Raw genomic sequence first — 23,085 nt, 5'->3', positions numbered from 1 at the left:
TCTTGGGAACTCAATATACCTCATCCCAAGTTAATTTGGAGGGAAAATAAAAAAATAACACCATCACCACCTAAGTCCTCCCAGCTGTATGCTTTTATTGTCTTCCTGTCAGCTCTGGTGGGCTGAAACAACTGATCCCAGTCCTGAGCTCAACTGCTCGACCTTCAGTTGGGATAACTTTGTCACTTGGTACCTTCTAAAGATGATCAGGACAAAGACATGACTATCTGCACGTTCCTGCCTGTTGGCAGAAACACTTGACAAAATTAGCCTTGAAATTTGAGCGGTCTGATCAAAAGTCAGTGCTGATTAAATACCTCGTGCATACTTTTTCATTTAGTCAGTTGATGGTGAATGGCCCAAAGCCACATCCTGCGCCATGGTGAAATAAAGCCACACTGTCAGCCAGTCGCTTCAAAAATGGAGCACTGCAACAACGAGCAGCTGCAAAGAAGCTTCTAACACCAACGGGTGTTATTAAAACCACCACAGGTGGTTTTGGAGATGCAGAAATAAAATGTTGGTCTGGGGGGCCCTCCAGCTGAGCTTCGATGCTGCTTTATTTGATACCCAGCTGTGCAGCACCTCACAGGGTTTTGTGCAGGAGGGATGCCTTTTGTCCTTACAGAAGCCTGGCTGGTTTAAAGCCTTGATGCATAGTGGAGTTGTGTGGGCAGAAAACATTTGCAAACAGCTCTGCACACCAAAATTCACGTGCTCTGTATCCTAGGAAAACCAGGTGGGCAGGATGGTGAATGGCAGGAAGGCCAGGTGATGCCCTGTGAAGGCTGACCTAAAACAAATTAGTCAGAGCTCAAGAATAAAGCAGGTATTTGTCGCTGTCGAGGCAGGACAGGAATGAATAGACTCTGACTCAGAAGGCTGCTGAGAGTAAAACTCTGGTTTATTCAAAATACACTGCTCTTTTATACAGAGCTTCACAAGGATCAAATCCATTGGTCCTGAAGTGAAAACAACCCAAAGCATTGGTGCAGAGTGCTTGACACACAGTGATAGAACTTAACTATAAACAATGTGAAAAACAAGAGAGATAAAGAATTATTTACATTATTTCCCAGCTCTTTCCCAGGCCTCTGCCTGGATAGAAACTCTCAGTTTCTTCCTTTGACTGAATCTGAGACGCACAGATTTATTAGAAGGCCTCAATGGATCCACCTTGGACAGCACAAGAGCCCAGCCAGGGCTATACCCAAGATGAACCCAAAATGGTCACAAAATGCACGAGTGCTCACGGGGTCTCACACTTTTATAAATTCTGGTTCATTTTCATATTAGAGTTAAGTGTCCAGTTACAGCTTTAGCCCATGAAGTCCCATCCTCCTTGATTTTCTCTCTTCAGTACACGTTGTTTAAGCTCTTGGGCCTGAAATTTGGAACATTTGTCCTTGATCCCCAGATAGAGAAGGAATTGTTTTGTCTACCTACTCTGTGAAGAGAGTTTAGTATCCTCTAATATAAAGCTCAGAAGTGCACACTAAAGCAGCACAGAATCTGAAAAATAGAAAAGCTAAAACCTGAGACATCATAGGTGGCTAATGCAAAGCCTAGGTGATGGACACCCTGGGCACCTTTCTGCAGCTGACACCTTCCAAGTGTCAGGGGCACAAAAATGGCATGAGAATGGAAGGTCAGTGGGGTTTGCAAAAGCAGAACTTTGAGAATGGGGTTTGCAAAAGTAGAACTTTGCACTTCAGCAAAAAAACCTGTGGGTAAGAGGTAGGCACTGGAGTGGAAAAAGGGTTTCACCAGCCAAGGTGTGAGGGTAGCTAATGCATGCCCTGGGTGGTGAGGGCTTTACACGTGTGGTTTTAGCTGCTGAGCACACTTTCTGGGGAAGGACACCCACATGAGTGCTAATTTAGGTACTATCTTCCTATTTCTTGCATTTCAGTGGCTTTTGTTGGCAGGGCAGAAGGGGCAAGAGATGAGCCCAAACCAGGAGGTGCAAGGAGCACAGAACTGGATGGGATGTTTTTTAAGGGAAGGGAACACATCCATCCTGCAGCAAAGATGGGAGGCTGAGTAGAAGGTGCAGGGGCAGAGAGGAGAACAGATGATCAGATATGATGTAATGAAATCTCCAGGGGGAATTAAAACCCTTAAAGGAAGGAGTCAGAACGGGGAGAGGAAGAAAACCTTGTTTTTATGTGGATTTGCAATTAAATACTATTTTTTCCCCCTCACTAACAGATTTTTCACAAGAATTTACACCACTGTTACTCCAGCTTTAAAGATGCAGGCCTTGTGTAATTGCATAGCTGCATGTTTAATTCCTTGATTAAAAGAGGCACAGCCACCTGATTTCATCAGAGGCACAACATATATTGAGGATTCTTAATGCTTATTCAAGAATGGGGAAAAGCTACAGCCAAGTGCACAGTGAAGTAACTTTTAGGATTCATACTTGAATATTATTCTATTTACAAACGCTATCCTGAGACAAATACATGAGAATTTACAGCAGAAGGGCATGAGAGGAGCAGGAATAGGGGATAAATGTCAGGGAGTTACAGACTGGAGGTAACAGAGAAGGCTGGATGAGAAAGGTGAGGGACCAGATCCATTATTGTGCAGTTTCCCTATGTTATGATTAAAAAACGGGGCAGTTTTGAGGTGATGAGAATGTACTGCTAGAAATGTTTTCTTCTTTATTAACTTAGATGCACTTTTTACACTTTATACTCTCTTCAATCAGGGTAAAACATTCTGTGAGCAGGGAGTGAAGCAGTACCCTCAATGTGCTTGGGTGTGCCTTTTTCTGCTGGTTTTATTTTTTCTTTAATTTGCACTAACAATCTTGCAGCAGAACAGCTAACAATAGCAGAAGCAGTGTTTGCAATTGATCTTTTTGCTACATCCTCTGTATTTAGGAATGCTCTTTACTCTGAGTTACACTTGTTGGAGGTTAGGATTTTTCTTTTTTTTTTGTTTCCCTTTTTCTCTCAAGGATTTTTCTCCCGTCTATTGCCTAAAAAATTATAATAATGGTACTTAAGAGAGACAAAACATGTAGCCAAGGGGGAGGGGGTGCACTCTTATAGGTGAGGAGTTTTTTTCCTTTGAAAGGGGGAGATTTTAGTGAGGGGCTGGGCTCAGCTCCTCGTTCTCTCGTTTTTGGCTTGGAGGGGAACGAGCATTGCTGCCCAGAGGATTCTTTCCAGTGTCTGGATTTGCCCCTTCCCCAGCCTACTTCTGTAAGCTCTCATGTGCTGCTGATACAATACATTTCATATCAAAAGGTCAAACACACCTTAGGGTGGGTTTTTTTTTGTTTTTTTTTTTTTTTTTTTATAATATAAAAATCATCTCTTCCAAAACAAAAAGTGCAAACTGAAACGGTAATCAGCATATTTTTGACAGTGCAGTAGAACATTAAATTTATAAATATAAATTACAACTGAAGATTTAGTTGCCTTTAGAATTTTGCATAAAATTAATACATTAAAATGCAAATTAAAAAAAAGACACCCGTAACTTTCTTTTGGAGAAGTTTTCATCATAAATTCATAATCAGTTCAAAATCAGTTTCACAACTGCTGAACGGTGTGACTGCTATTGGCAAAAGTTTTCTGAGTTGCAAGAATCAGCACTGGTTTATCATCTCTCAAGTTCTGCTTCCAAGATTTCTCCCCACGTGTCGACATCCATTGGATACATGCTTTTGTCTGGCAAACTGAATTGAGAAGGAATGTTGCTGTATTTCCCACTTAGCCATTCTTGCTTCACTTTGCTTTTCCAGTAGTTTCTCAACAGTGTAATCTGGTGGAAAAACATAGAGACAGATCTCAGAAAGGAACCAATTTAAAATGCAATCAATATTGCAAGATTATACTAGAAGAATAGTGCTGGAAAAGGGATTTGTAATGTGCCTTTGGGATTTGGAATGTGCCTTTGGATATCTAGACCTTAAGCCCAGGAAGGTGCAATGCTGCCGAGAAGCAGAACATGTTCCACTTCCAACTTTTCTGTTCCTGCCTCAATTCTTTAGTGGTCAAGATGAAAACCCAAACCAGGAATTCCTCTTACTCCTTAAAAAAGGCACCTTTCACTTTCTGTTTAGGTTGTGACCTTTCTTTGGTTTGGAGGCCGGCTGGGTTCTTTTCTTCTGCCAGCCTTTAAGGGCAAGAAAATGTAGACTGGGTGTGTTTGTAGATTGTATTTCAAAACCCCTCCAGATAAAACTGACAATCAGCACAGGGAGTTCTGAAAATTGCTGTGCTAGGGTAGCAAGATCTGTACACTGAAAGGGTAACCACTATCTGCTCATGGCTCTGCCTCATACTGCAGAAAATTTATTGAAATGTCAGAATCCAGTGGCTGCTTTTGTTTCTTTTGCGGCTGCTTCTCTCTTTTCACCCCTCAAACACACTAGCTTAAATAAGGTGGGAGATTACCCTATAGCTGGCCCAGAGTAACCTGTGGAACCAGCGACCTGGTCTACCTGATCAGGTTCTGATCTATCTCAGCTTCCAGGCTGGATTCATCAGTGAGAGATCATCCAGCAGGTTCTGAAGCTGCACCTGCTGCAAACTCCTCAGAGCAGTCTGCATCTGGGGCGATTTTCTAAAAAGTTTATAAAAACTCCTGCTCATTTCTGTTGCTATAGGACACGAGAAAGTACAACATGAGCCACTGCGATGGCAAGGTAAAAAAGAAGGTTTATTTTCTGACTCCAACTTTTATACTTTTTTAAAGGTGACAGTGGATTGGAGAGTGAATGGGCCACCTCTCCAAAGACATTGGACAAACTACTAGTATGTCAACTTCCTCTACTCTCACGAAGGAATGTAAAAGAATATGTTGTTTATAGAAAATGTGTGGGAAAGTTTTCTAACAGAATGTAAACTCAGAAGGCTTTAGAAAATTTTAAGAATCAGGGTGACACATTTCCTTTTCTAGTCCCTTTTTTTTTTTTTTTTTTTTTTCCTGAATGCGTCTCACTTGAGATGCATTGAGACAGCGCTATCCAGGATGCTTTTTCAGGAAGCCATTCCTAACCAGCAGAAAATACAAAAGACAGAAAATACAACCAGAGAGCAGACGCTGCCTATCGGAGTTGAGTCCATTCTCCCTGCCTGCGGGAATGTGGCCTTTGCCCCGTGAAAGACGACTAATGCGAGGCGGGCAGGCTGTATCCCGGGTGGGAAAAGGGCCAGCCTTGCTTTATTCCCAGTATATTCATTCCCAGCTGTCCGCCTGCCGGGATGCGCTCCGGGATGCGCTCCGAGCCACGCTGCGCGCATCCCCCGCCACCACCCCGGGACGGGCGCGACAGGCTTGATGTCACTTCCTTGCACTTTTCCATTGGCCCTGGGCATCCTCGCCCGTGTCGCTGCCGGCGTGGGGCGGCCGGAGGCGTTCTTACCTTCCAGGAGTAGCCGTGCCCGCGGTCGCAGTCGATCTCCCGCTGGCAGACGGCGCGCACGGCCAGGCAGTGCTGCCGCCACAGCCGCTCGCTGCCCTCGATGAGGCGGTGCCAGCCCTTGCACGCCACGGAGGCGCGGCACAGGCTCTCCACGTCCAGCCCGCTGAAAATCCGGCAGCTGATCTCGGGAGGAAGGGCAGACACCAAGTCGCCCGCTCCTCCTCTTCCCCCCTCGGCGCTGCCGCGGTCCATCCCCGCGGCGGCGAGGCGTCACTGCGGCCCCTCCGAGCGCGGGCGGCCGCCGCCGGCAGCGCCGTGTGCCGGCCGCCCGCCTGCCGCCATGTCCCGGGGCGGGCGGGCCCGCGGGGCGCTGCCCCCGGCCCGAGGCTCCGCGCGTTCGGCTCCGCGCGTTCGGCTCCGCGGAGGCGGCGCCGCCGGGCGGCCCGGGGAGCCGCGCGTCACGGGGCGGCCGCGCGTCATCAGCCGGCGGCGGCTCCCGCGGGGCTCGGCGGCGGCTCCGTGCCCGTCCCGGTGGGGCTCGGCAGCGGCTCCGTGCCCGTCCCGGTGGGGCTCGGCAGCGGCTCCGGCCCCGTCCCGGTGGGGCTCGGCAGCGGCTCCGGCCCCGTCCCGGTGGGGCTCGGCAGCGGCTCCGGCCCCGTCCCGGCGGCTCCCGCGGGGCTCGGCGGCGGCTCGGTGCCCGTCCCGGTGGTTCCCGCGGGGCTCGGCGGCGGCTCCGCGCCCGTCCCGGCGGGGCTCGGCGGCGGCTCGGTGTCCGTCCCTGCCGCCCTCGGCAGCATCTCCGTGCCCGTCCCGGCGGGGCTCGGCAGCACCTCCGGCCCCATCCCGGCGGCTCCCGCGGGGCTCGGCAGCACCTCCGGCCCCATCCCGGCGGCTCCCGCGGGGCTCGGCAGCGGCTCGGTGCCCGTCCCGGTGGTTCCCGTGGGGCTCGGCAGCACCTCCGTGCCCGTCCCGGTGGGGCTCGGCAGCACCTCCGTGCCTGTCCCTGCCACCCTCGGCAGCAGCTCCGTGCCCGTCCCGCTGGTCCCTGCCACCCTCAGCAGCACCTCCGTGCCTGTCCCGGCGGTTCCTGTGGGGCTCGGCAGCACCTCCGAGCCCGTCCCTGCCACCCTCGGCAGCAGCTCCGTGCCCGTCCCGGCCGCTCCTGCTGGACTCGGCGGCAGCTCCGTGCCCGTCCCGCTGGTCCCTGCCACCCTCGGCAGCAGCTCCGTGCCCGTCCCGCTGGTCCCTGCCACCCTCGGCAGCAGCTCCGTGCCCGTCCCGCTGGTCCCTGCCACCCTCGGCAGCGGCTCCGTGCCCGTCCCGGCGGCTCCGGCAGCCTGGAGGTGAGGCCGGCCCGGCCCCGCTCAGGGGTTCCGAGGGCACCGCTGGAGCCCCGAGGCGGCTCTGGCGCGGGTGGAAGGGGCAGGGAGAGCTCGGCTCCAGCAGCGGGGATGTTTGGGAGTGGAGCATCTCTCGTGGGAGGAAAGGCTGGGGGAGCTGGGCCTGATCAGCTTCGGAAAGAGACGGCTGAGAGGGGACCTCATTCGTAAGTGTCTAAAAGTGCCAAAAGAATGCACCGGGCTGTGCCCACCGGTGCAGAACTATGGGACAGGAGGCAGTGGGCAGATACTGATGCACAGAAGTTCCACCTGGCTATAAGGAAGAACTTCTTTACTGTGCAGTGGCTGTACGTGGAACAGATTGCCCAGAGAGGCTGAGGAGTGGGAATATCAGTGGGATACTTCAGAACCATCTGGATGCCATCCTGTGCCATGTGTTCTGGGATGACCCTTCTTGAGCAGGGAGCTGGGGCTGGATGTCCCGCTGTGGTTCTGCTGAACCTCGCCCATCCTGGAGCTTTGTGAGACCCTGCAGAGCTGGAGGAATAAGGCAGAGCTCAGCCTTTGGTGCTTCTCTTCTCAGGGTGACAAAGAGAAAGTTCAGCTGGTCAGGGTGTGCTCTCTGCAGTGCAGCAAGTTCTGGAAGGGTTGGTGTCGGAACTCAAAATGTCCCTCAGACATTTCAGGAGGTTCCAGGACCAGGTCAGAAGCATTTGAGACCCTGGCAGGCAGGTGCAAACAGCTGTGATTTTGGGTTTGAGCTGTGGAACAGTTTACCAGCCTGGCAGGAAGAACAAGAAGTCACAAAAGTTTAGATTTTATAGTAGAAGTAGTTACAAAGTAGAGGGAAGAATTTTTGCGTGCTATACAGGGGGGTTTCTGTTTTGTACATGGGGGTCAGAGATTTTAAGATGGATTTGGGATTTGGGCCTGCCCTGTCCTCCCTCTTTCTTCTTCCTTACCTCCATGTTCTTGGTGATGCTGACACTCACAGATTGATTTAGAGTAGAAAATCACCATTTAATATAGGTAATAGGCATTGGGGAAAACTGTGAACATGTAACATGTAATGTACCATATAAAAGATAGAAAATCACCATTTAATATAGGTAATAGGCATTGGGAAAAACTGTAACCATGTAACACGTAATGTACCATATAAAAGACAGCAGCAGCCCTGGGTGGGGAGAGAAGAAGCAGTCGGGAGTCAGAGAGGATGTCAGGGTGTGTGTGTGCCTCTGCCTGAGCTGTGAGCAAACCACAGCAGCCCAAGAAGAAAATCTTTTAGATAACTTGCAATAAACTACCATGAGACCAAACAACAAGAAACTGCTGAGCCTTTCTTTGGAAGCACGGGTTGGAGGAGAAGATTTTTTCACCACACAAAGCCACCCCGTGACCTAGGGTGGTCTTCAGCAGGTTGGCAGAGACACCCCAGTGCTTCTCTGCAGGCAATACTGCACCAATTAGACTCGTTTTCCCCTGATCTTTTGTGCTGGTGCATTGAGTAGTGTAAGGGCAACGTGTTAAAAGAAAAACAGTTACAGTTTGGGTGTGCTTTCATAACCTAAAAAGCTTTTTAGACGTAGTGGCTCTGAACTGAGGCTTTTGAGACTAGCACCGGTGTATCTAGTGTCTCCGCGATAGCCTGTATGGAGAACTTGCTTGATTCATTGGGCATCTGGTCCTGAAATCCTAAAATTGTTGCCTGACTTTTAGGATAGGATCAGATTTTGGGGAGTTGTGCAGATTTACCATAAAGCAAATTCTGAGATGCAGTTTCAGCTTTCTCAAAGTTTTGTCATGGCAGCAACCAGTGTAAATTATGTACTTAAACCCCAAAACACCACAGTCGTGGTCGGCAGTTATTAGAGAGTCTTTTGTTCAAAACTTTAGGTGTGAGGTAAAAGGAAGGTGCATTTATTTCCTCTCTAAGCTGATGCTAAGAGGATGTTGATGGTCAGTTTCAAACTGCATTTGTTAATGGCAAACATTCAGACCAACTTTTGTGTTTGAGTCAAAAGTGCATGTTTATATTTGCAGCGTGTGAGTAGATAAAATTGTTTTTTGTTTTGTCAGAAAAAAATCAGGAGGCTGATGCAGAAGCACCAACTGTTCATGCTGTTGAGATGTCCTGTATTCCATTGTTAATGGAACCAGCATGTTCCAGCTCTGAGGTAGAGGGAGCCGCAAAAATGAGGAATAATGATGCTGCCTCCAGATTTTTGGTGGGTGTTTAAGTTTTTAATGAAGTTTAATATTTGTAAGCATGTGTTGGAAGTTAAGGAGGTGTTATGTTCTCTATACAAATGAAATGTCAGCCTTTGTTGTGGTTGCGATCCTGGGGGTGGACTGGCTCAGGAAATCCAAAAGGATAGTGTTGTTTTCAGTAAATAATGAATGTGACTCAGAGATTTAGAATCTGATTACTTTCTGGAGAAATAAATTGTAGCAATGCAAAAAAGACTTTTATGTTTGCAGGTTTTTGCCTTTTTTTTTCTTGGACAAATAGGCTTTTGTTAAACTTGCTCTTTCTGTTTTATATATGTAGGGAAACTAGAGCAAGGTGGTGGTAAAGCTCTTCTATGAATCCTTCAGTTTGTAGCCTTTTAGATATTTATTCCAAATATCTAAGAATATTCTGTTTTATTTTCTTTTGTTTTTACTGCACAAAGTTTCCTATAAATGTTGTTTTTCTGAGTGGATGGAAACTGCAAAAAAAAAGTAAAATACTTGAGCAATGGCCACCATACAAAAAGTAGGTTGTTACCCAGGCTGCTTTTGGAGGACATAACTGAGTGCAAACTGTGGTCTGGCTTCCCCCCACTCTTCTGTAACTGGATAAAGGCACTAAACAGTAAATGTTCTTTCAGGTTCCTCTGTCTGACGATAATGAAAGCAAACAGTCAAAATCTATTCAAAGAAAGAGAGTGCTTCCATCCTGGATGTTGGAAAGAGATCTTCTGGTGCAGAGGGTTTCCAAGCCTGTTCTGACAGGAGGTAGGTTTGTAGTGGGACAATGATTGCATTCCAGTGTGCATTTCTGTGCTTTGATACAATTTTTACAATTATAATGATGGTGATAGGAAGTATAATTTGCTACTTCTCTTTCCATGCTCTATGTGGGGCAGCTGACAAAGTCTGACTTCTGTTGTCTCCTTTGTCATCAGTCCTACGGGTGTTGTAGAGCTCTTTTTTCATCACTTAATTTTCATTCTGTTCTTTTTGTTTTTAATGCCAGATAATAAACTCTGTTTGTACAGCTGAGCATTGGATGTTCAGGAGCCCTTTCCTACAAACTTGACTATTTTGTATGTAAATTCTAAGTAGTTTCTGTCTCTTTAATTCCTAGCCTTCTCCACACTGATGTTTTGCTTTTCTAAATTTAGATTCTTAATTTCACAGGTTTTACAGGCAGAAGGGTTTGGGTGGTGTTGCATGTTAGTTTTTTAATCATTGCTGAATAAAACTTGGTTACTTAGTCCAAACTTCAGTGTCTTTGCTGATCAGTCCAAGTGCAAGAACTGTGGCTAGTGAGTGTGTGTCTGCTCCCCTCTGTGCAGCATCTCTACTCTAGTGACTCTTTCCAGAGTTTAAAAACTGGTTTTCCTGTTTCTGCTTTTATGCATTTGGATCTTAATATCCAAGCAGGCCCCCAGGAGTGTGCTATGCAGTGTCTGGCCAGCTGCTTCTTCCCTCCTGTTGTAAATACAGGTGTCTGTGTGCACTGATGAGGGCAGCTGTGTCTTTAAACACCTCAGTCTGTGTCCTCCACCACACTGCCTATTCTTTTCATCTAAAGCTAGTTTGGAAAAAAATATAAGATGACAAAGAAAAACTGTGTTTCAGTATTTTTTTCTTTCATCCTATCTAGACTTTTCCCTTCTGCCATATTTATATAAAAATTGCATGGTGTTGAGTGCTGTACTGGTGTGATAGTTTTCTTATGTTTGTGCTTTTGTTTTGTATTTTTGGGAGAGTTGGGATTTGTTTGTCCATTTGTTTGTTTCTCTGCCAGTCTATAACGTTTGTTATATGTGTGAATATAATGTTTATTTCAAAGACTGAATGTTTTGGTTGTGTTGGTGTTGAGATTAGGAGCTGTGTGGGGGAGATGTATCTGAAGGCTGACTTGAGGGAACTTGGGATGCATGCAAACATTGGAATTGTTTAAAAAGCCTTTCTCACAACTGCTGCTGTTTCTCATGCCATGTGCCCAATGTTCTGCTTTAATAATTTCTAGTGTCAGGATTTCACTAAAAAGTTGCATTCCAAAAGTACCCTTTTTCTTTTTTTTTAAGGTAGCAGGAAGAAAAAAGGGCAAGGAAGGGGAGAAGGTCATACAGAGTCATTCAACTCAGAAGTACATGTACAGAAGAAAAAAAGATTGGCTTCTGAAGAAACTATAGAGGACTTTGAAGATGGAGAGCAAGATCAAGGGAAAAGGAGCTGCCTTTCCATCCCTGTTCACTCATCTCAGGTAACTTTTTGGCTCAGGGCAGAATTTTGGCTTTAAGGTTAATTGAAACAAACTGTGCATGGAGAACAAGTAGTAGTAGTAGTTTGGTATAACAGTGGTCCACTAGGTCCATTAATGACAGCTGCTGAGCTGTTTTCTCTTTGCCAGGTTATAAATTGAGTGACTACATAATGAATTATTCAATTTTGCAATCTGTAAGTAGGAAATCTTACTTATTTTCACCTAATAATCTCATAAATCATTTTAATCTCAATTACAGTTCAAGAAATTGATTTCTGGACTTTGCAGAGAAACTGATGTATTAGGGCAAGCAAGAGTAGTAACCATAGAGAGCTCTGAAAGACTGTAATTTGGATATCAGAGCCTAAATCATGGTCTTGCTGTTGTGTTTAAGGCAATGGAAAAAATGTTCTGTAGGGAAGAAGGCAAAAAAATTTGAATTGTTGTGGTTGGCAGCAGCCACCAGAAGCTGTCCGAGTGCTGAGTTTCCCTGGATCACAGCCTGGTGTGTAACCAAGCATCAGTGTGAGCCTTCTGTGTCCTTATGTACACAAAGGCAGTGGTGGAAGAGAACTCACAAGTGGCAGTGGCAAATAACAGTAATTTATGTTTTCTTTTGCAGAGGAAGGGTTTATTTCTTAAATTGCAGTTGATTGATGAGCTGTATTTTGGGAGTTGTCTTGGAGTCACTAAATATGCTTCTGTCAGGATCATCTGATGTTAATGCTGACTTTGCCCTTCCTTAATCAAGTTGCTGCTCAAATGTAATTGGTTTTGGATAAAATTTTATGAGACTTGCTTGGAAAGGAACAAAAACAGGAAATCACTGGCTGATTTTCAAGCTCTGCAAAACACACCTGTGTAAACTAAGTATAAATTAACTGGAGGGGAAACATAGATAATCTTTAGAAAGCACAGACCTTTGAATAGCCCTATGATATATCAAAGTAGTTTAGCCTTGAATGTAATATGCTTTCAGGTAATGTCTCAATTGTCAGGACAGTTTTTTCCTCAGCTGTGTGTTTCATATTTTTTTTCTAAAGTACACATTTCTTATTTTAAATGTACATTTTTTTTTCCAAAATTTAAAATGCCGTTTGTGTCAAAACTGAAATATTTGCTTAATGGTGTCTATGACAGACTGTTGTGATTTAGAGTTGTGAGCTGAAGCATTTAAGATGTATCAGTGTGAGATTAACCTCAGGATATGTATCCTGACTTCCCATATATCTTCTGTATAGATAAATATATATATACTCCATGTATCTTGGTGCTTAAATTATTAAGAAACTCATTAAATTAGTAAGCGATTCCTTAATAATTTAAATTGATTCATGGGTAGGAGTCTACACTCTTCTACAGTCTACTACATCTTCACCTGTATAATCTCCATTAATTTTTCAGGAGCAGTACTTTAAATTGTAAGTTAATTTAAACTAGTTCTTGGACTGTTCACAAACTGAGGTGATGAGAGAAGAGGTCGTGTGAGGGAACTGAAACTGAGGAAGGAAGCTGTTAGATGAGTTTTTCTTTAAGTTTTTCCTTGAAGATAAGTTTTTCTCTGTTTTCTGAACTTGAGGTTTTCATTCAGCAGCTGTGTTGAGCACTGTGTTGAGTTTGGGAGGTGCAGTAGAAGGTTTTTAAAATCTAGGCCAGATGATCTTTCAAGGTCCTTTCTAACTCAGGCTGTTCTGTGACTGATTTTGAAAGCAGAGATGATGAGGCAGTTTTACTTCAAAACTTTTAATTCTGAGGAGTGTACATTTTCAGGTTCTTCAAAATGTAACCTTATTCCACAGAATACATCCGGATTTCCTCTTGAGACTGTCATGAGAGATATGGAAGGAAGTGGCAAGACTGGAACAAAGAACCCTGGAAGTTCTCTGGAAAAAAATGCTAGGCAGCTGCACAGCAAATGGACTAAAAGAGTAGGTCAGAACTCCAATGAAGACAACAGAATTGAGGAAACAGAAACCAAAGAGCACATTACTGGTTCTACAAGCCAACAGGCTCCCTGGGGCAGGACTTGCCAATATCTTGGTGCCCAGGAAGGCATTCTTGAGCCTGATGCAAATCTGGACTGCAGCACTGAGATTTCTGATTCAGCCAGAAGTGCAGATGCTTCCGAAAGCTCCAAAAAGATGCAGCATAAGAGGATACCTTGCAAGTATGGAAGTAGCTGTTACAGGTAAAGCAAAATTAAAACTAGCTTGGTCTAGCTTGTTATTCAGAAATAATGTATTAGCTATGGAAGAGAAAATTGTAAAGTTGCTATAAGCTTTGATTTGGAAAAAAAACCTTTTGTTGAGCAGGGGTCTGATGAGAAACAAATGGCAGAACACTAACTTTGGAGGGATAAAAGGAGGAGCTGGGACGTTTTGCTAACTCCTGATACAACCCAAACAAGGGATGAAGTACTTAAGCAAACTAAAAGATGAAGTGTTGCAGAAAATAGAAGATAAAAGTTCATTATAAAAGGGAAAGAAATAAAAGACCTGTGTGTAAGGTATGAGGTACTAGCAGGGAGAAGAGATGTAAAAGGTTCAAATGCCCAACACAGACCCTGTAGGTTTGTTTTTTTTAGCAGATGAGACTTATATGAAAGAAAATTGTGCTTATTGAAGTAACTGCCCGCTTTGTGATCTGAATGTTTAAAATACTTATTATTTGTCATCCATAAATAATCAAGAATTTATCTTATTATAACTTAGTGTTTCTGCAATTTCTTTAAAGTTTTCAGGCACCCCTAAAACCAGAACAAAGCATACTTAGAACTCAAAGGTAACCCTTATCTGGACAGTCTTTGGAAATACTGCAAGTGAGGAATAACAGGGGTTTTTTCTCTTCTTTTTCACCCACTCATATCCTGTCAAGATGGAATGGTAGAAGATTTGTCATACAGATATTTCAGAGAAATTCCAAAATACCACTGCTGGGTGCCTGGCCTCCTGCTGGTTCTTTCTGCCCAGAAAAGATCTGTGGTGTCCTGGGGTGTTACATTGAAGGGAAGGTTGAAATTTAGAGATGCTCTTGAAAATGCCCAGTAACCTGTAAACTAAAATTAGGAGAAGATTTTGAGCTCTAGATAATCCCATGTACTTCATAAATACAAAAGACAAGGCTAATCCAGGAAACAGCAGATCCTGTGACTTTTTAAATCTTCCCCCAAGGGGCTTCAGCAATAATAAAAGCAGTGAGCTTGATTAGGAACCAAACAAGCACAAGTGACTGGCTTCTTGTATGTTTGGTGGGCCTGATGCTGAGATAACTGTGAATATCAAAATTGTAAAGCTGCTGTGTTCATGTTTTGTCATGATTACGACAAAAGCATGTCTTATTAGAGAGTTCTGTTGATCCAGTAGTGCAAATGCAGCCTCTGGTTTGCTCAGCTACTTTGAATTTTGCTGAGACAGGTTTTGCCCTGTGTGGGTATTTAGGAGATTTAATGCTCTGCTATGAAGAAATATTCCTTTTCTTTAAGAAGGCAAATCTTAGGTACTTGTCATAGGGAGTAGGAGTCTGTATGTGCACATTTCTTCCTGGGTCTCTTGATTGTGAAACACTTGGCAGCAATACTTTTGGAAAGTATTGGAAGTATTGCTTCTGAAATAACAAATAGCAGTCTTACTTTGTCAGAGAAATTTGTAAATAGGGAGAATCAAAAATGAGCTTTGATCTTCAGGAAATATTATGAAACTCAACTTGTTTGCTTGCAGCAAAAGAAACATGCTTTGTAATCTGTCTTTGTATTTGCTTTTAGTTCAAGGCCCCTAAGTAGTTGTTCCTGCATGGTGGCAAAAGTGTGTTAGAGCAAAGATTAAATGTTAGTTCTAGTTATTTGACTACATTTCTATTAGCCTGTCGCAAACATTTAGCAAGTAAATTTGTAACCCATAGTCCAGTTTCTTCATTTATGAATTTGAAAACACAGCTTTTGAAAGAGTTAAACTTGATGCACACCTCTTGCCCCAAGGACCCTTCTTGTCACCTTTGTCCAGTGTCACTTTCTGAGGTGGCCAAATTCAGAGGAGCTGCTGTTTAGAGCTTCTGTGAAAGCAAGGCTGCAGTAACTATGTCAGTATGTTTATAAGAAGGCGACAGTCATAAAACTTCCTTATTAAAATAGGCTTTTAATTGGTTACTTTTCATGCAAGTAAAGCCTAATGATTTTGTTTTGGTCAAATGAATTAGCACATACCTGTGCACTGAGGCTTTGTTGTGAAACAATTAACTTTGGAGTGCAATTTATAATGTGATAGATGTGTTCCTGTAACTCAAATATCTTATATCTATAAATAAATATTAAAAAACCCCAAACAAAACCTTTAAGGAAGAAGCCTTGGGGTTTTTCTGAGAAAAGGGAAGATATTTACTTATTAGCTATGCACTTCTCTGCTTCCTTGTATTTCATGGGGCATTGTTGCACTACACATAGAATATAAATTAGCCAGGTAAAGCTAAGATAAAATAGGATGTTTCTACTGAGCATCTGAGGTAGAACATGTTCAGGAGATAGAACATGTTTGAGGTGCTCCACAGGTAATGTATAATTTGAGGAGCATCATCTACTGGCCAAAAGACTCCTGAAGCCTAGTGACAAGGACTTGTACATCACAGCTCTTTCATTGCTCTTCCTTCTTTCTCCCCTGTTTCTTTTTTCCCCTTCTCCTTCAAGAGTGGCCGTTTGGTGTTGTCCAAGTAGGTCTTGAATCAACGTTTTAAAAGGAAACAGATATCTCCTGAAATACAATAAAACTGCTAATTGACAACTATTAGTCCTCCTTTCCTTGGCAGCTAGGATGCTGTATGTATCTTGATGTAGGAATAAGGATTAAAATTATTTCAAAGAACATCAGTTGCTGCTGTGTCCCTTTCAGAAGATAAATTTTACTTCACGTGACTGAGAATTCTTGCTGTTACTGCAAGTATGTTAGTTCTGTGCATGAAGAAAACAAAGTGGCAAATGGCCTCTAAATTATTTAATTTCATCCCATTTATTTTTAATGGGGAAAGAAGTAGGCAGCCAGTCTGAATTTGTCACAAGAAGTGATGCTTCATGAGAATTTCCTATGGAATAAAAGATGGGAACCCTGCAATAGTTTCTGGTGAAACATTATTCAATTATCCTACAGTTTGTAGAAGCAACAAAAAAACAGGACAAGAGCCTATCACCTATGTAAGTAGATCCAAGGGATCTTTGGTAAGTGGCTTGTAGAAGAGTTTATCTGTAGCTTGCTTGTGGAGTTTCCTGAGTGAAAGATACCTGGCAAATGGAGATTTAAAGAATTAATACTAAATATCTGGTATAAATGCTAAAAGGAGGTCTGAATGGCCAGCAGAGCTCACGATGTTTAAGTCATCCTTTTATAAAAGCTGTAGCAAATGCTCTTTTATTATAGTGGTAGTTGAAATTCTAAAATGAATATTGGCTCTCCTCTGTGAAGTTCAGAAGAGGTACCTGTGAGTCTACAGGAGTTTCTCTGATCAGTGAGGAAGTTTCTGTGTATGGAGGTGTCTGCACACGTCCTTGGTGTGTTCCATAGCTGCTTCTAAATGCAGCTGTAGCAAGTCTGAGCTAAAGCAGTAACTGCTCTGTAGCTGGAAGTTGTTATTCCTCCTGCTTTGAGGCAGGCAGCTCACTTCTATCATTTGCACAAACACACTAAAGGTTATGTACTCTGGGAGTGATTGAGGTAATCAGTCAAGTATTTTGCAGGTGTCTTGTGGAAAATAATTTATTTTAAAATCTCACATTTCTTGCTTCTCAGTATTACGCTCGGAAAAAGAAGTCTACAAGAAATTATAGGGAAAAAGTAGATTTGCTTTTGCTACTAGTATGTTAATTTTGATGTAATTTTTTTATCCTGTTTGGATCTGTCACATGAATTTCTCTGAAGTGGGAATTTGATTTTCTGTGTTCTTTTAAACTCCACTTACAACAGTTCTAGAAAGAAGACAACTCTTCTTTAAGTGATGTTTATGACTGCCTAGTCTTGAGTGGTGTGTGTACAAAGTTCTTGCCTAGAAATGGTAGAAATGTTCTTGCAGTGATGCATAAATTTGTGTTCCCTACTTGTTCAGCTCGGATTCAAGTGTTGTAGAGCAAGAAGCTGTGGATGATGATCTAAGGTCTTATGGTACAACTTCATGTCAGCATGTTAATTTTTGTAATTCAGGTAAAGCCTTCTCTGTGTGTGTTGGAAGTCTGAAACTTAAAGCTGATGGGAAATAGGAAAATTCCTGGTTTAACCTCTGTTGCAGCAGGTGCCAAGACAAAATTTCTTCTGTTATCCTGAAAGTAGGTCATAGATTCTGCATCAAATTAAACATTAAAATCTCCTCTTCATGCAACCATAGAAAAATGAGCTGTCAGTGATGCGGTAACACGTTTTATATGTCCTCTCCTGCTTTGAAATGGGTCAGTTTCAGTGTGTGTTTGTCTTTTTGCAGGAAGAATCCCGTTCACTTCCAGCAGTTCAGTCACCCTGATGATGATGACTATCACAACATGGAGGTGGTGGCTCAGGGTGACAATGACAGCCGGCCTGAGTGTCCCTATGGAACAGCTTGTTACAGGTGAGAAATCACTTGCTATAGGTGAGTTACAGGCTCTTTTTGTTTAGATTAATGACTAATTATTGATGTTTACTTTGGCTGTAGCCTTCCAGAATTTACAGCTTACCATTAAAGCATCCAAGTCTGTGCATATTTTTAACATTGACACAGTAAAAATTACTATTTTGGTAATGATGTCAGCTGTCAGAGATGAAAACTTGACTGTTCAAAGAGCCTATTCAGTGACCTGGAGATCAACACTGTATCTCTTTTCAACATTCAGTAAATTGTTCTTTGATATAAGCAATTTATTGTTACATGTTGTTCTTGATCTGTAACTTTTGGTTTAAATTTTGGTAATGTATTTTTTGTGGTTTTGTAAACAAACTATTTTAATCAGTACTTGATTTGTTACAAAGCATAATTGAGGTAACAGCAATAAAATCCAGTTTATGTCTGACTGCTGTTTCTTTTAAGTGCTGTTGATTTTCTTCAAAATATTGTTGTATTACATTTGTTTTTCAGTATCTAGGTTTTACATATTTAGCAGGCTGCATAATTACCACAATGCACAGAAAGATATATTTTGAGGCAATAGCATTCCTGTGGGAGCATATTGAAACTGGTGGCTGCTGTTAAAGATTGTTTCTGCACAGAAACATTTATTGTGGTCTCCATGAAATTTAGCAGAATGAGGACAGCTCTTAGGAAAAAGCCTTGGTGATACTCAGCTAATGCAGAAAAAGTGGTTAGCTTAAAAACACCTATGAGATGAATTTTCCATCTCAGGCTGAGTGATACAGATTTATATCAGCAATGAAATTGCCAACATGCTTCTCAGGAGTACAGTGATGCTTTATCTAAACCCCAAACTGGCTCTCCTTCTAGACAAGACAACCTCTGTGTTGCATTAGTTGGTAATTTCTTAATCTGTGCTTCATTCTTTGAGGATAGAGAAAAGGAGGCACCCATGAAAAATGGATTATTCTTCTGATGAAGCAACATATATAATTTGAAGGGGTTCATGTTAATTTTCTTGTCCTTATCTGTTGGCTACTAATTGACTGATTTAAATGCTGTGCCTTGAAAATGATCCATAAAAAAACAAGGGAATTCTGCACTTTTTAAATGTGGAACAAGGTGATGGAGTCAAGCTTTTACTGTTTTCTTCTTTGCAGGAAGAACCCCCAACACAAGGTGGAATACAAGCACAGTGCACCTCCAGGTGGGCCAGTTTGTTTAATATTACAGAATCACAGAAAATTCTGAATTGGAAGGGACCCATAAGGACCATCAAGTCCATCTCAATAAAACGCTTTAATCTCCCTGTAGGAAATAAAATTCCATTTATAGCTCCCTCTGTAATAGGATTATTTTTTTTCTGGGATATTTTTTTACTAAGAAATTCTCAGAGAAGATAAAATTTTAGGGTATTCTGGTGCTCTAAACAAAATACTGCAACCATAGCTGTCATTTTTTTGTGTTGGGTTGTTTTTACCAGTGATTTTCTTAGAGTGAGAGCTAATTTTTGCATATATGTTCTCTTGAGGCCTGGAGGAAATATAAGTAAAACTGAATTTGACTTCCTAATCTAACACTTTGTAGTCTTTTTGTATTCCAGTAACTTGATTTGGTAAAAAACCCACAGGGGAATGTGCTGTTTACATTTTTCTGCTCTTAAAGAATTGAAAGAGATACTTCTTGGTTTTATTTTTTTTGGGTGCTTTCTCTTGATTATTGGATTGGAGTTTTTCCACATGAAATCCCAATGGAATAAACAGTAGTTTAGAGGAGAACACTTATGAAAATGTCATGATAATACATTTTACTTTGAAGATTCAGGGCTGTGACATTATTAAGAAAGAACAGCATTTATAGAAACAGTAGTGTACAATATTTAAATGCCCTAAAATATTCCAATTTCCTGCTTAAAATACCCCAGTCAGAATTGATGACATTTGTCTACAGATGGCAGGGGTAATAATTTTAAAGAACAATTGATCTGGGTAATCTCTTGGGAATGATTCAAGACAAAGACAGTAGTTTTGGGGCATCAGAGTAGCTTTTATAGCTGTAAGTACAGCACAACCATTTCAGCATTTGTTTAATAGGTGAGTTTCCTGTTGTAGCAGCTCTAAGAATAACCCTTATGGCAGGGTTCCCTCTGTCCTGACTGACAGCTTCCCTTTCTTTAGTAACTGGAAGAGGAACACGACAACCAGCTCCAAGCAATGGTGAGTATTCCATTATTATAAGTGGACACATCAGATTGGGACACAGCTGGTCTGCTGTGGCTCTTTTTGCATTTAATAGTGCTGGAGATGCTTGATAATGAGCATAAAGTAGTCATTATTTTAGTAAAATCCTTCTTGTTTTCTTACGAGTTTTCTCTCAGCTGCATTTGTGCCTGTATTCTTGGGTAATCTGTATGATAATACCTGTATTTTCCTAGAAGCAGACAAGAAAACAAACATAACTTCAGTCTGAGAAGGGAGATTTTGTTCTTACTTTATTCAGCATCTTCATTTTTGACCCTTCCTTTCTGAGACATAATTAATTCTGCATGATTGATCACTATAGTCTGTGATTCCACTAAGAAATTCTGCTGGTTATGTGTCTTGGTTTGAGACAAACTGGGAGGAAACATCCTGAAATGAACATGCCTTCCCAATTATGGCATGATTAATTTCCTCTGAAGTCTGTTCAACAATAAGCCAGCAAGCATAAAAAGGCAGGTAATTCTGCAACAGGAGCATTCTCACTCACAGAAAAGTGTGACTGAAGGAGGCTGTAGTCTGGCTACATGAGGTACTGGTGGTGGTGTTTGTGCCTAGAGCTCTGACCTGAGGTTTAAAGAGTTTGCTGAGAATTGTTTATGGTTAATGTAAAGAGTTAGGGTTTGGGCTGTGGTCTGTAGCTAAAGAAAAGAAATATATATTTATAGTTTCATATGAAAGCTGGTGACAACTGCTCAACAGATAACTTAGCTAGACTGATATCACTGCATGGTTATTTCTAGGTGAGGTAAGAATGCAAAACTGAGAGGGTGGGAGGCAGAGGAATGAACATGATTTTACTCAGATGTGTGACTTAAGGATAAATGAGATATGATTGGAATATTAACAGGCCATAGCTAGTTAGGAATTTTGGACATTTAAGAAAAGAGGTGTCACAGATGTTGAGAGCAAGGCTGAAACACATCTGCCAAAATGCATTTCTGAAGGAAGTGACTTTCAGAAGGGAAACACAAGCTATCCAGCATGAAGACAAGTGGAGAACATAGGAAGTGAGTGATGTAGAAGATTTCCTTCTCATGTGAAGCTATTAGCTTCCAAAGACCAAGAATATAAAGGATGGATGGATGGATGGATGGATGGATGGATGGATGGATGGATGGATGGATGGAGGCAGAAAATTCAGGGTCAGAGTAGCCATTTAGCAATAGGCTTAACTGGAAGATAGATGTTTAGGTGATTCTTTCTTTTGAGGAGAAATGTTTTTACTCTGTGGGCTCTGGGAGGCATCTTGAGCTCTACATTTATTAGTCATGAATGCATGACATTTTTGTCCCTACAGGAAGAAGGGCTGTGAAGAAGGACAGTATCAATGATGGTGAAGCCAATGAATATGACCTCAATGACAGCTTTATAGACGATGAGGAGGAGGAGGAGTGTGAACCTACTGATGAAGACTCAGATTGGGAACCAAGTTCAGAAGAAAAGGATGACTAAGATGTTGACAAACTTGTACAAGAAACATCGAGATTTGTTAGGATCAAAAAATAGCTGCTGAGAACAGCCTAACAAATGTCCAGTGTAGTTGTGTTAAAACATGGTTGCACAAAGGAGAGGAGTTGTTTGAAAATTTTTTTCTCCATGATGTAGGCTACAGGAAGATAATAATGAGGGTGAGGAGATTCTGCAAAGACTTATCCATGTGTATTATTTTGGGGCTGGTGTGGTGTTTGTTTTATTAAGTCATGGACCCACATGGACCAAGAGGAGAGAACTCTGAAAACTTTTGTGGGTTTATTTTTTTCCCTTTTTTTTTTCTTTCTTTTATTTTTTTTTTTTTTTGCAACACCATTGGTATCTCATATTTTGAAATACAATTTTAAAGGTTGTTAAAACTTCATCTTCCTGTGCTTGAAAAAAATACTGGTAGGAAAGCCTAAGCCATTTTTATTGTTGAGTTAGTGCAGTTTTAAACTTCTTTATTCTGCTTCCATCTTTCCCAGATGTTGTTTTGTTGGTTCTCATGAGGTACAGTAGTTAAATACAGGTTGTCTAAATCACTTGAGAACAGGATCTCAGTGTATTGAACCACTTGATTGGCTCAACAAGTGTTATTTGCTTTAATTACAACAGTTCTTCTTCTGTGTACATCACTGGAACTGTGTCCAATTCTCAGCAAAGTCTTGATGACTGTATTTTTGCACAATTAAACTTGTAACATACAGTGGGAAAAGCATGTAACTGTGTCTCTGATTTCTGAAGACGTTGTTGGAAGATCTTGCCTTCAGTGTGTTCATCACTCCCATGAATTTCCTGGAAAGCAAGTTAAAAGGTTTTACTAAGCCTCATTACACAACCTTGGCACTTGGAAACTTCCATTCTTGGAGGGTCATCTTGGTTCTTCTGCTGAAAGGGGAAGCATTCTCTTGGAGGGATTTCTCTGATAAAAACGAAGCACTAGTGTGGCAATATTATATCTGAGAACTGTTTCTTGCTAAAAAAAGGATATAAACCCAGCTAGAGGGGGATAGAAAAGAGAGCAGAGAGGGAGAAGGAGAGACAGAGGGAGAAACAGAAGACAGGGACAGCATTAATGCCAGGACACAGGGGCATCCTTCCATTTCTGACATATTGTGGATTAATTCTCCTGACACCTCCATTTTCTGCCTCCCTGTTAAGGCTCCCAGCATGTCTAGCAGCCCCTATAGTAATTTTTCAACCTGTATATAACATATGTTGAGACATAAAGAAAAGTCAGATTGGTTTCTTTCAGGTCCCCTGTGCCAAAAGGGAGGGCATTCCTACGAGGTGCATTCACTCAGTAGGGTGGAGGGATTGCTGTCTTAGGTACAGTGCCATGCCTTGTGGTGGCACAGGGGAAAAGCTGCCATGGGATTTGTGCTGCCTGTGTGTCTCCTGTTTTTTGGGCACACAGGGAGGGTGAAGTGAGAGTGACCAGAGGAGGACAGATGCAGATTCTGAGTGAAACAGGAGCTCTTCAGGTCATTTGAAGGGGCCACCTTGTATGTTGGCCACAGAGGGCCTAGCATGAATTGCAGGTTTCTTCAAAGGCTGAAAAGTGTGTTGTGC

General features: G+C 42.4%; 2 protein-coding genes across 4 annotated transcripts; one reads left to right on the top strand and one right to left on the bottom strand.

Annotated features, from left to right (window-relative positions):
* Positions 1–881: 881 nt before the first annotated feature.
* On the bottom strand, positions 882–5,753 carry FBXO48 (F-box protein 48). The gene is made up of 2 exons (XM_077781847.2): positions 5,387–5,753; positions 882–3,780 (listed from the first exon to the last, which is right to left on the bottom strand). The coding sequence occupies exons 1-2, from the start codon at positions 5,636–5,638 to the stop codon at positions 3,619–3,621; spliced, it is 414 nt and encodes a 137-aa protein (XP_077637973.1). The 5' UTR covers positions 5,639–5,753; the 3' UTR covers positions 882–3,618.
* A 478-nt stretch (positions 5,754–6,231) lies between these two features.
* On the top strand, positions 6,232–22,228 carry APLF (aprataxin and PNKP like factor). Of its 3 annotated transcripts, none has more exons than XR_014954523.1 (9): positions 6,232–6,729; positions 8,806–8,954; positions 9,600–9,730; positions 11,032–11,206; positions 13,006–13,394; positions 17,657–17,782; positions 18,940–18,986; positions 19,873–19,995; positions 21,338–21,448. XR_014954523.1 is itself a non-coding variant. In XM_085577225.1 (8 exons), the coding sequence occupies exons 1-8, from the start codon at positions 8,856–8,858 to the stop codon at positions 21,490–21,492; spliced, it is 1,161 nt and encodes a 386-aa protein (XP_085433351.1). In that variant the 5' UTR covers positions 8,822–8,855; the 3' UTR covers positions 21,493–22,228. The 3 variants fall into 3 exon arrangements, 1 of the variants encoding a protein (XP_085433351.1); XR_014954524.1 differs by having other exon boundaries at positions 6,235–6,729; positions 19,918–19,995; XM_085577225.1 differs by lacking the exon at positions 6,232–6,729 and having other exon boundaries at positions 8,822–8,954; positions 19,957–19,995; positions 21,338–22,228.
* The last annotated feature ends 857 nt before the right edge of the window (positions 22,229–23,085 follow it).

This window comes from Lonchura striata, chromosome 3 (assembly GCF_050655825.1).
Source record: "Lonchura striata isolate lonStrDom1 chromosome 3, ASM5065582v1, whole genome shotgun sequence".
Lineage (NCBI taxonomy): Eukaryota > Metazoa > Chordata > Aves > Passeriformes > Estrildidae > Lonchura > Lonchura striata.
Note: the sequence above shows the minus strand (reverse complement) of the source record. Positions and strands in the feature narration are given on the sequence as shown.

Coding starts and splice junctions, on each gene's coding strand:
- APLF (XM_085577225.1), top strand. CDS start 8,856: ATGTCCTGTATTCCATTGTTAATGGAACCAGCATGTTCCAGCTCTGAG. Junction 8,955..9,599: donor ATGCTGCCTCCAGATTTTTG/GTGGGTGTTTAA, acceptor ATGTTCTTTCAG/GTTCCTCTGTCTGACGATAA. Junction 9,731..11,031: donor CCTGTTCTGACAGGAGGTAG/GTTTGTAGTGGG, acceptor TTTTTAAGGTAG/CAGGAAGAAAAAAGGGCAAG.
- FBXO48 (XM_077781847.2), bottom strand. CDS start 5,638: ATGGACCGCGGCAGCGCCGAGGGGGGAAGAGGAGGAGCGGGCGACTTG. Junction 3,781..5,386: donor GGCACGGCTACTCCTGGAAG/GTAAGAACGCCT, acceptor TTTTTCCACCAG/ATTACACTGTTGAGAAACTA.